Here is a 13005-nt window from a genome sequence, read left to right on the forward strand (position 1 = left end):
TGCCTGTTTATTAAAGATTGGTCAATTTTTTCTTGAACCGAATACAGTTCCATTTTATTTTTAGCTTTTAATGACGTAGACATAATTTTTAAACTATTGTATTCAAAAGACAATGAAACATTAAATTGTAACATCAACATTTTTCAACTAAAATCTTTACAAATGGAGATAATGAAATTTTCCTCTACAGCACCCCCTTCCCTCCTAGTTTTATAGAACTTTCTTTTCCTCTTAATAAAGAGACTATAAATGCACTGAAAACATGCACAATACAAGGCAAAGGTCAACATGGGATGCATTTATTATTTGCAATTTTCAGTACATCAGTAAAATAATTTTAGGAAGCATCTATTTTGATACATACTTTGAAGACACAAGGATAAAATTATATAATTTCTGCAACTGAAAAGCAGAAAATTTAGCAATGGGGAAAAAAAGGTAAATTCACAAATTGCTGTCTGCATTTTGAACGTGAGCTGCTGAATAGGTCTGCAGAATTAGGTCATGTAGTGGAGAATCTACCTTTTTTATATATAAATTCCCTTGAATATGACTCCTAATTTCATCAACTGATAAATTAGATACTGACACTCTGAGTATGTTCTAATGGTGGAAAGGGAGAAAATACTTAATATAACCAAAACTGCATTCAAAGCTTGACCCTAATTCAAGCAAGTATCAATTTAGCTACAAAGAATGGGGGTGTTTCTATATCATCCTTTACCCCAGTGATTTACCATGTCAAGTACTATTGCTAACACCATTTGGACAAAGACTCGTTTAGGTCCTCAAAAGTATATCTTTTCCCCAAGGTAATAATCCAACTACTAATTCCCCCCTGCTCTGATCTGAAATAGTCATTGATCTCCCTCCTACACAATCCTTCTTTAAAAAAAAGTTGCCTTTATTCTCAAGTTATTAAAGATACCTTAGAAGCTTGTCCCTTTAGCATGTTTTTCCAAATGAGGAACCAAACCAGCAGAAATCTCCTTTTCTTATTGTTACTACTGTCTTTTTCTTGTTCCTTCTTGTACCTCCCTTTGTGTACTAGCTCTTTTTTTTTTTTGCTATCTTTTTTCTACTGCTCTCTTTATTAGCACATCTCCAGGGAACACTAAGAAAAACGGTACTCCCAATCTAACATTCCCTGCACCTAGAAGATGAGAACTAGATAAACATGATATTGTTGCTGCTTAATAGTTAAGAAATTTTCCCATTTTTTTAAAAAGGTAAGCAGCAGTGTGGTGAAGTTGAAAAAAAGCGTGGCAAAGTAATACATATCATCTAAAGAAATGTGACAGCTACTGCTCGGCTTACTCTAGGAATGCAAGCAGTGGTTCACAGGATTATAGAGATGGAAAGGACTTCTAATCCAACCCCCTCAGTTTGCAGGTGAGGAAACTGATGCCCAACAAGGTTACATGACTTTCCCAAGGTCACAAAGGTATTAAATGTCACAGGCAAGATTTTAAAAGCAAGGTCCTAGGATTCAAGAGCCAGGGTTTTTTCCACTGTATTCCACTATATCCTGCTGAAAGGAAATAGGAAAGCAAATTACCACCTACGTTTCTATATAACTAGAACTAAATACTCTAAAGGAACTTCACTGGAAAAAATGGAAATAATTTTTAGAAATAGTACCTTTGAAGAAACAACCAGTTTTTTCAAAGAGAGTGTGTATATGTGTGTATGTACATATAAGTATATATATACATATATACATAGTGTGTGTGTGTGTGTGTGTGTATAAAATCCTCCTGACAATTCTTCTCCTTACAACTTTCCAAACTGCAAGGTGAATTTCTAAAAACACATCACCTATTTTCCACTTTAAATTTCATCTGTTAATGCATTCAGCTTAAGTATTAATTGGAACATATTTTTGTCCTCATCATTTTCAAGAGTTAATATAGGTGTGGCTAGGTGGTGCAGTGAATAGAACACTGGCCCTGGAGTCAGACGGACCTGAGTTCAAATCCGGCCTCAGACACTAAACACAAAAACTAACCATGTGATGTTGGGCAAGTCACAACCCCAAAATTGCCCTCCAAGAAGCAAAAATTAAAAAAATAAAAAAAGTTAATATATACCCAGTTTCATGCATATCAAAGAAATATGCAGTCAAGCCTCAAGATAAGCAAGCAATAAGGATTCAGTGCAGACAAAAGCCCTTAAAATACAGAATATTCAGAATAAAATTACTGTAACAGTCTCAGCTAAAATAAGTGGTTAAAGTATGAAATTATTTTCCTCCATTCCCTGTCATCCTTCTCTGCATAAGGGGACTAGTTTATGTGTGAATACAGGGAAACAACTGCATCAAATATCTATTGGAATCCTGATTAACTGCTTCTACACATATGCACTTAGAATGAATAGCAACATTCTCACAAGCTGTCTCCTGTTCATATTAGCCTACTTCTATGTAGGTCACTAAAAATCACTTTGAATTAGGATAACTCTCTTGGTGACCAACATTAACTCAGGAGACCATTCTAGGCAGATAAGTTTGGGGACAACTACAGGATAAAATTAGAAGTAAGGTTTTATTAGATTTTTGTCAGGCAACAGTAGTAATGAGAAAGGGGAAAAGAAAGGTGAAGATATCTTATTGAAACATTTCTTTTAAGTTATTTGATTGCAATGCTTATGTCCTTTTTAAATCATCATTTTCTATATATTTATTACTGTATCAAGGAGACTCTACCATGGGGGGAAAAAGCTGTTTCTGAGCCAAATACTAAGAGAAAGGAGAAAATAGTAAACATATCATTCTAAAGAAGTCTTGGAAGGCTAATTTTCTTCTAAGAGTCTCAAGGTCAGTTAATATGGAACTATTTCCCTATGTTCAATTAAAAATATCTATTAAAGACAACAAATAACAATTTGAGTGGGATGGAATAAGATAAGAAAGGTCATTTCACCTCTTAATCCCACCTATCAACTTAAGGAACCAAATACCTCAAGACTGAGGTGAAGCCATGAAGTCATATAGCTTTCAAAGAAACCTATACTAGCATTTTCAATTAAGAGTTCAATAGAGCTAATTTCCTTACTGTAGAAGAAATCAATCACTTGCATAGTATAATCATAAATAAATATTTTTGTACTACAACATTTTCACACATATTACAAGATAAAGAGTATTTCTGAAATAATAGTGACTCTGGCAACACAAACACTATAGAATCAGTTGGGAAATATTTTCCTAACTATAGTTTTCTTTCTAAGATTCATTTTGAAGGCCAAAATTTCAACAAGATTAAAGAAAGTGTTCAGAGAGGCATTTGTTTCCTAATTTTTAATTTTCACTACAGTCAAATGAGACTTTTAAAAAGAATGCCAATGCAACACAGGCTGTCACTTTTCCTTCAAGTTTCTAGTATGAATATCATAAACATCAAGTTTTACACTACTGATAATTTTATCAGAATTAACACAATGAGAAAATGTTTTTAAAATTATTTTAGACATAAGAAATTAGCAATTACTGAGCAAAATAGTTTTAAATTGTACAGTCTATAAAACAATGCTACAGTTACAAAATAGTCTCAAAGGCAAAGTATTGGGCCTAAAAAAGAATTACTTATTTGAAAAACAGTAGTCGAAAATTACATTAAGTGACTTAAGATCTTGACACAAAAGTAATTTTATCATTTGAATCACAGCAGAGACAAAGCAGAAAAGATATATAAAACATTCCAGTTATGCCACAGTGTACTTTTCCTTTACATTTTTCTTTTCTCTAACTGAATTTTTTCTACCTGCAATTTTTTCTATTAAACATTTGTATTAACTAAGTGCAGATTTTTGTCTAAAGAAAATCAAATTAAGGTCCTTCAAGAAACACACACATTTCAGATTCCAAAAAAGAGAAAACTGTGCAGGGTATCAATTTTAGTGTCTCCTTTATTATACAATATATCAAATACACTTAAGATCTTCCCAAAATTCATAAAGAATTGTTTCACCCAAGCTAAGGCTCAGTAAAAAGGGGGAAATAAAGTTTCTAACTTTAGGTAGACTTTTAATGAGTTCCTGATAAAGTTATTGAATTCAAATACTAAAAAGCCTCCAGACTAAGACATCAAGGTCTTGATCATATTCAAAAATGCCTAGCCCCTGTATGAGAAACTAAAGCTAAGGCCTTATAATTCCAGTTACAAGATATAATGTATCCTTGTTTTACATGGTCTTAAAAAGTCAAAGATTTTGGATAGTTAAAAAAGTTTCTTCTTTTAAAAAGGGCAACTCCGATTACTTAATATAGTATATTACCAAAAGTTGTTAAATGCCAGAATTTGTTGACTTATGTCAAGTGTTAAAATTCTGAGAGGCTTTTAAAGGAGGATACATTAGACTAATGAGACAGAGATGAAAAATACTGGACAAAAAGTCTTCCAGATCAAAATTAAGAAGTCCCTACTGAAACTAACCCTCAAAAAGTACAAATTAACAAACCCCCATGATTAATAAAATCTGTTCACTTTATATTAAGCCTCTATAGCATGATTATGGAATGTTTAAATCCTCTGGGGAACAAAGGAAACCTATGTATTCCTAGCTCTACACTTAGTGCGCAGTGTTTATTTTAACAGGTTCTGCAGCATGGCTGTTGCATATGTAGGCCGAGCCTGCTTGCTTTCAATTGCGTTCTGAAGATACTGGATGCCACCACAGCGTTCCCAAATCTCTTCAAATTGCCTGGGCAAAATCTCAGCTCCACGCTTCCGAGTTAGACCAGTCTCCTCAAGATTTAGCTCGCACATCTCCATGTCGTCCTTACCTATAAATTTTGGAGACATATGAACATCATAATAACTTCCAAATGATTTAACATATTAAACAATTTGTATACTCTTAATGTCCTTAATTATAGTAGTGATTAAAAGTTATCCTTTTAACACAGAATGAAAACTACAATTCTCTCAAGAATTCCACAAATGTGGCTTCCCAGAAATAACAAACATCAATAAAACACCAGAAAAGCTATCTACTATTATAAAAAGCTACTTCTTGATACATTTGGTAATAATTAACAGCTCTATGGAAGGAGTTTAGAATCACTGAATTTAGAGCTAAGGATCTGTTGGTTCCAACCCTATCATCATTTGCTACATGACTAAACTGGGGACCAAGGAAGAGAAGCATCTTGCCTAAGATCACAAGCACAACTAGTGGCCAAGCTGAGACCAGAAGCCAAGTCTCCTGACTTCCAGAACAGTACTTTTTCCAGAACTCCACACTGCATCCTGGAGTCCCCAGACTTCTATGGTCCTTTCAGTTCTGAAATTCCATAATTAGCCTACTTCATTAGATAGTGTCAGGAAAAATCTATCCTCTCAAATCTTTCTTCTGTAGGAGAGGATCCATTTTTTTTATTATGCTGTAGAGGTTGCATTGTAGAGCAGTCTACATGAATTCTACTGTCTTTCGATACATAGATTTTTAGAAGTCTCCTAAAAAAACCATCACTGTGAATGATATGAAATTAAATCATAAACTCTGGCCATAGCATATTTCTTTAACCACAATATGGTGAGAAATCTATATTTCTTTGTTAACCCAGAGATGATCAATTAAAATAAAAATCTTTGACTTATTTAACCATAATTGTTAAAACATCAAGAGCAGAGAACCCAGAAATCACAGAAGGGGTAGAAGTCAAGAAGACCCAAAAATCTACAACTGAGTTTCTTGTCAAAAGCTTTTAACTAAAAAATCCAGACCAAAACAAGTTACTTCAGATGATCCAACATACATGCAGCAGTGATGGCCATTAAAGTCCATAAAGAAGGAATGGAGAAGCTGGTATGTCAGGCACTATAAGGGCAATATACTTGGCTGTCACTTGCCAAGGAAAAACGTGAAGCTTTTTTCACCTGTGCTTTCAACCCGAAGAAAATGCTTTGATTTCAGGAGTGAAAAACAAACTGAGTCTCTGATTTAGGATAATTGTTACAACAAAGAGTTCTGTGTTCATCACCACTGCTTTGACAAGTATTTACCAAATTGTTTTAATAGCTCCATTTTCTTACACTTTTATATAAATTGTATTTTTGAAGTACTCATCATTTCTCATGGAATTAAGAAGCTGCCTTCTTTCTACCTATGTTATCCTTTGGGGCAAACTTTTTGATATCATGGACCTCTTTGGCAGTCTGGTAAAGCCCCTCATCAAAATAATTTCATAAATATGTAAATACTTAGGATTACCAAGGAAAGTAATCACATTAAAATATTTTTTCCTCAGCTGAGTTCACAGATCCCCTGGAATATATCCATGGACCCCTCCTGAGAGTACAAGGATCAAAGGTTACAAACCCCTGCTCTAGGAGTTCATTCTGTGTGGTTAAGGTGATCAGAGACAACTTTATATTCATAATAAGTTTTTCAAAGCATGCTGCCATTGTGTTGGAACAAAATCATTCCTAAGTAGAAGACATGTAGTTCATAAAGCATTCTATTCCTAAACACACATCCACTCCTATAAATGCATACATGTGAGGGATCTTAATGTATAGGTCACAGAACCAAAGGATTTTAGATTTGAATGGGAACATAAAGATCACTAAAGTCAATCTCCTAAGCTATGTAGCAATTCCTTTTTTTAACATTACTAACAGCTGCTCATCAAGCTTCTGTTTCAAACATGTTTACTGATGGGGAGTTTTATCTATCTCATACAGGAGTACAATTCTTTCAATACAGAAACTGATCAACTTTCAGCTAACCAGAATTTATTTAAACATAATACTTTATTTCCAGCTACACAGATTCTCTAAGTTTTCACTGTATATATATATTTTAGGATATGCTGCAAGCTATTGTTATTTTTTATTTTTTTTTATTTCATTTAAAACATACGCACCAGCTACAAGAAGGATAGGTGGTTTGTCAGGATGAAGTTCCATTTGTCGGGCAATCCAAGGGCCATCAAAATGTGCATACCACCAACCTTTCTTCTTGTTCTGAGGATCTTTGTATTGGTCTGCAGGGCGAATGAATGGAATACGGAAATAGCGTTGCTGCCGATTCATTTCAATCTCCTGCTGTCTGGCAGGAAGCTGAGTTGTTGGGTTCTGCTGAGCTATTATACAAAATGAGGAAAGTGACAATCAAGATAGGGAAAAAGAGACAAGACTGTAACTTTAAATTCACAGAAACCTTCTTTTAAAAAACTCGGTTATTCAGTGTTATTTGAATAAAGGTTCACCATAAATAAAAACTGAAATAACTAATGTAAGAATTGAAGTATGGTTGTTTTTTTTTTTTATTTTCTCTTTTCAAACTAATGTAAATGTAAAAAAAAACTTCCTCTGACCTAATCAAGAAATTATAGAAGGTTCATACAGGCACCAGCAACATGAGGAACTATGCATCAATATATATACCTATACTTGTAACACTGTTCCTTCACATTTCTGAACTGTGGTCAAAGTTCTTTCCACCCCCACTCCAAGAACGACTAGTTTATTGTTTCATAGGTAGAGAAGAAAGTCACTGCACCGATTATAGAGAGACAGGTTTGAGGGCTGTCAGTGAAAGTTTGAAGACTTGCACTTTGGAAGAGGACTGGCACTTAACCCTTTCATGGTTCATGAAAAAGTTTCATGTGCACAAGGAAACAAACAAAAAGTAATTGAATCTAACTGGGACATCATAGGAAAGTAACTTTTTGAATTGGTGTATGCATCTAGAAGTTGGAAATTTTGCTATAATTTATATGAAACTCCTACTCAATTTTATAAAAGATTATGTGTTTGAATCTTAAGAATTGGCTTGTTCCTTACCCATGCAAGAGGACCTAATTTAAGCAACTTGAAAATGCTTTGTATTACTCTGTGAATGATATACAACAACTTCATTATTATTTGAAAAGACCAAGTTGTTGTAAGCTGTTAAAGATTTTTATCAGTGCTAAAAGCATTTTAAAGGATTTTTGGTGCTTCCATCTTTTAGTGAATAACAAAAATGCTAACAATTCAACAGTTTAATTGTTAAAGGTATATTAATGGTCAATACTCCACCTTGAGAATCAAATTCTTTAGTAAGTGTTATTTAACAGTTTTTAAATTTAATTTAAATTTAATTAAATTTTATTTAATCAGTTTTATTTAACAACAATAAATACTAAAATTTTAAGGAGAAACTCAATGAAGTAAAGATTAGAGAATAACAGCCTGAGATACTAACTGGAATAAGGAGAATCTAGGGAGTGAACAAAATAAAGGAAGGTTTATTTATTTTTTTTGCTTTTTGGAGGGCAATTGGGATTAAGTGACTTGCCCAAGGTCTCATGGCTATTTTTTGTGATAAGTGTCTGAGGCCGGATCCAAACCCAGGTCCTCCTGACTCCAGGGCCGGTGCTCTATTCACTGCATCACCTAGCCACATAAAGGAAGGTTTAAGCAAAGAATCTAAAGACAATAAGGAAGGTGTGGGTTTTTATGAAAGATGGGCTTTGTACACTGACAGAAAGTTTTGGCTTTAAGTGAGAAGGTTGTATGAAACTTCATGTATTTATCTTATTGGGAACTATAGATTTGAATTACATTAAAATATGCTCATTAGAGGAATGACTGGGGTAGATTAAACCTAATATAAGACTTCTACTTTTAAATTCTTTGGCAGTGGAATGGCTGGAAATAGTGAACCCCATAATATTTAATACTTCAAATAAACAGCCCTTGTGCAAAATATAATCCTAAATGATTGAAATTATAAATTGAGATTCTGTGTGGTACCATTTGCAATATAGGTCCAAGTGTAATTGAATTTATTGGGGTCTTATTTTAAGTGAAATGTGTCTCTCCTAATATGATGCTTATGATACACCAGAATTTATTACTATTTGGCATTAAGACAAATTGAGAAAATTCATGAATCTGAAAATTTGTCAACTACGTGACCCTAAGCAAGTTACTTTATGTCTGTTTACCTCAGTTTACTAATCTTTATGGGAATAATAATAATAATAGCACCCACCTTCCAGGGTTGTTGTGAGGGCCTGGCATAATAAGGCAAGTGCCAAATAAATCTACTGTTACTATTATTTAATTAGATGTAACTGCTTCATACTTGGTAACTATGTAGGGTTTTTAGATGTGATCAGAGTACAATGTCAATGGTGATGAATGATTTTCTGTGCAAGGTACTTTGGAAATGCATTCAGCTGAAATGAGGACACCTGATTAGTAATGGGTCTGTTTCAAGTTTCAAATACATAATACTGTTTATAGTATTGTTCTGTTTCTAAATTTCCTTACATTGTGAAAACTGGTCAACTCTTTTATCGGTTATGTCATTAGAAGAGCAATTTTTGATAACCTGAATGTTATTAGAGTATGAACTGAACTACTAAAGGAAGGGGAAAAATTAAAACCTGTTATTTTATTAGCCCTGCTAACCGTATTTTATAAAGTTTTCTACTAGAAGTTTAGGAAACTGGATGTTTCCACAGTTGCCTGTAGTTAAGAAGAAGTTACAGCTTAAAGCTATTAGGCTATCACTTCTGGGAGTTTTAAGATTTTTTACCTAAGGTATTAAAGATTAATGTCATGATGTTAAAACCTACATTCTAAAAGGGTAATGGTAATTGTAATGTGAAAAAAGGCCTTGTAGACTCCCCTTCATTTGTAAATTTGCCAGGTTTCTTGAAACCATATGTGTTGGCAAGGTCATCAGCCCTGTGAAAGTAGCTCATCATGGGTTATGGAATTTCTAAACAATGATGAAACTGGTTTACTGAAAATTCACAAGTTTTCTTTAGCAATACTTTTTGATGACTGATCTTTACACCAGGATGAGTCTAAACTCAAGAAGAAGAAAAGAAAAATGAGTAATGTTAAGTGAAATCTCCTGTTGTGTGTTTATGAGTTCTGCTAAACTTTTACCATGTATTGTAACTCCATGACAGTAAAAATAACTGTGTCTATCCTTGGGCTGCAATGAGTGAAACTTACTATTTGAGGTGAAAGCTCTTGAGACTCTAATTGATATTGTTTTGATTTCTGAATTCAGGTATAGTTATTTGATGGTTCATTAAGTCAGTAATCCACCATTCAAGAGATATACCACAGGAGTGTATATACCTCAACTGCTATAGGCAGAGGTCTGTATCTGGGGAAAAAGTCAAGTGGATAACTTTAGCACAGTTGAAGATAGGATCCTTTTGGCTCACTTATTTCCTCTTGAACAGGAATGCTTCCTGCCTAGTTGTTCCTAAATCTATCTATGAGGTGGAATCTATATGGCCTGATTAGTTGCCAACTGTGACTCTTACCTGAAATCATAAAGAACTAAAGATACTTTATCCTGGCATACATATTTTGTTATTCTGTGCCCTTAGGTCAAAGCCTGAAGGACCAGCTTTGATGCTGTTTTAATCATTTCCCTGCTTTTTCCTCTTTTAGCAAGTTTCTATAATCAGAGTAAGCTGTAAGTAGAAGATATGACCATGATACAAGTCTGTAAGATCTTACTGTTTTCAATCTGAATGTATAGTCATTCCATACCCCAAACAACTGAGTAAATTAGCACTTGGGCTTGTCATCAGCCTGCTAATACATCAAAATCATGTATAAGATTTTGAAATAGCTCATTCTTTCAGAATGCTGTGGTAATAATAGGACAAAAATAGAAAGAAAAGCCCTCGCGAAACAAAGATATTAATCTATTAATTTATGAGGTTAAAGTCAGAAACCGGGCGGCTAGGTGGCCCAGTGAATAGAGCACCGGCCCTGGAGTCAGGAGGACCTGGGTTCAGATCCGGCCTCAGACACTAAACACACACACACACACACACACACACACACACACAAACACACACACTAGCTGTGTGACCTTGGGCAAGTCACTTAACCCCAACTGCCCTCCAAATAGCAAAAAAAAAAAAATTAAAAAAAATAAAAATAAAGTCAGAAACCTTTTGTTTTATTTTAAGTAAAAGAATTTCAGTGCCACCATCTTAGTAAAGAGTAATGTTTGTAGTATCTGTTCCATTTGAACATGACTAACAACTGAATTTAGTCTATTATAAGCAATTCAGTTTGATGTATACTGTTCTCTGTATCTAATTGGGGATTAATTGCTTAAGTGTATCTACACATTCCATCCCAAGGCTTTTGCTACAATTGGAAACTTTTACATAAATTCATTTGTGTATCACTGGTCATCTTCTTATAGACCATGTTCTGTAAACTATGTTTTTATGTGAGGATTAGATCTTTATCTGTCTCCTCTTAACGGCGGGGGGAGGGAGTTGAATAACTGAACTGAATTGGAATTTAAATTAAATGGCATTTAAATTTGGAAGTTTAAAATAATCAAGTTAAAGTACAAATTGCAAGGTTAAAAAACTGGATAAAATTTTTGAGAAAACAACAAGATAGGGGCGGCCAGGTGGCTCAGTGAGTAAGAGCACCGGCTCCAGTGTCGGGATGACCTGGATCAAATCCAGGCTCAGATACTCAGCACCACACCCAGAAATACGTTTGAATAGTATTGAAATCTCTTTTGTAAAAGATTTTAGCAGGTACGTCTAAGGAGTCTTTATAAATAATTTGGAACCAGAAAGGACATCTATTGAAATGCTGCCCCTGATAACATGCTATCTCCAGGTTGCCCCAAGATGTTCTGGAGACTACATGGGTTGTCGGAGATCCATGATGAAATGTCTGACTGAATGGACACAGAGAATGGGTTACTAAATTGCAAGATGACTTACTGTTTGTTAATATGGATGTCCATTATTGTCTCCCTTTGGCTTTTGTTTTCTGTATCTGTATACTAACTTCTCTCGGTTACCTTGATGCATGATTTTCCCCTCTGAATTAGCCCCTGATTTTGAACATTCTTACTATGGCTTGCACTGTATTTGGTTAATGGTTCTGATATCACTTTGTAACTGCAACTATTCTGTATCAAACCCCAAAATGTAACGTGGCCAAGGTCTTGTTAGCTTTCTATCCATTGACCTTTATCTTTGTAAAGTGTTTCTTTCTCTTAGCCTTCAGAGACCCTTCCTGGGGAGTATCCATGGTAACGTTTTACCAAGTACACTCTCTGTAGTCATCAGCATACCCAGGGGTCACCTATGACTAATAGGGGGGATGTTAAGGAGCCCCCTTAATTTGTCTTCTTGAGTTGCCATATTTTCCAGAAACACCACACTCAGAGTATGCAGAAAGCCCTCAGTGTGTCCAAGCCCCCAAGCTCCCCTCCCCCCACCAAACTGATGTCATTTTTCTTTGCATCCCAAGCTAGACTCCCTTTATATCATTGGGAGTCAAGACAGGTACCAGTCAGTCTACAACAGATTGAGATACTGTTTGTTCCGCTGGGACCCTTGCAGATAAGCAGGCCATTCTATCTTTGTAGTCTAGCAGCTCCCAAGTGAAAACAATGAGGCTTTTGCTATCACCCTTTCTCCTCCCTTCCAGGAAGGGATTAATCCTTTCTCCTCCTCATGACTTTCCTTTTTTCCTATAACTTAAATACCCAAGGCTTTCCATAAACCACTGAACTCCCTGCACCTATATAAGAGTTCAACATGCATATTCATTTCTCTTATAATAAGTCCAGTTGCAATGTGTGTCTCATGGACTTGTGATATTTTTTCTAGTTAATACCCCCCAAATCATTTAATTATATTTATATTATACCTTTCCTCCAAACAGTTCAAAATGATAGCAAATAATGATAAATGATAGCAAAATGATAAAGCAAATAATATGAGAAAAGAAGTAGCCTTGGTCTTTTTTCAATAAAAAGAAATTTGACAAATCTAAAAGATATAAACACTGTCAGATATATCCATTTCAATTGATAAGCTTATCAAAAACTGCCCTTTGATCAAGTGAACATGTATTTTAAAATGTCAAATTGATTCTGGGAAGGGTAAATAATAGTCTTGATTTAAAACAAAGCAAATAACTTTTAGGATATGAATAAATGGCATACTATGTTGACAGAACTTTCCTCTTATTCACTCTCTCAAATAAC

The 13005-nt window shown here is 34.5% G+C and overlaps 1 protein-coding gene across 4 annotated transcripts in view; it reads right to left on the minus strand.

Annotated features, from left to right (window-relative positions):
• Window positions 1-283: 283 nt before the first annotated feature.
• MYO6 (myosin VI) overlaps window positions 284-13005 on the minus strand; it is a 244702-nt gene continuing 231980 nt past the window's right edge. For all 4 annotated transcript variants that reach the window (XM_069066992.1, XM_069066990.1, XM_069066991.1 and 1 more), the window contains 2 exons: window positions 6872-7090; window positions 284-4786 (listed from right to left, as the gene is read on the minus strand). In XM_069066992.1, coding sequence (XP_068923093.1) covers window positions 4587-4786; window positions 6872-7090 — 419 coding nt within the window. In that variant the 3' untranslated portion in view covers window positions 284-4586. The remainder of the gene's footprint in view (window positions 4787-6871; window positions 7091-13005) is intronic.

This window comes from Petaurus breviceps, unplaced genomic scaffold (assembly GCF_028583685.1).
Source record: "Petaurus breviceps papuanus isolate PSGF00001 unplaced genomic scaffold, PetGlider_PUasm1.0 90734, whole genome shotgun sequence".
Taxonomy (NCBI): domain Eukaryota; kingdom Metazoa; phylum Chordata; class Mammalia; order Diprotodontia; family Petauridae; genus Petaurus; species Petaurus breviceps.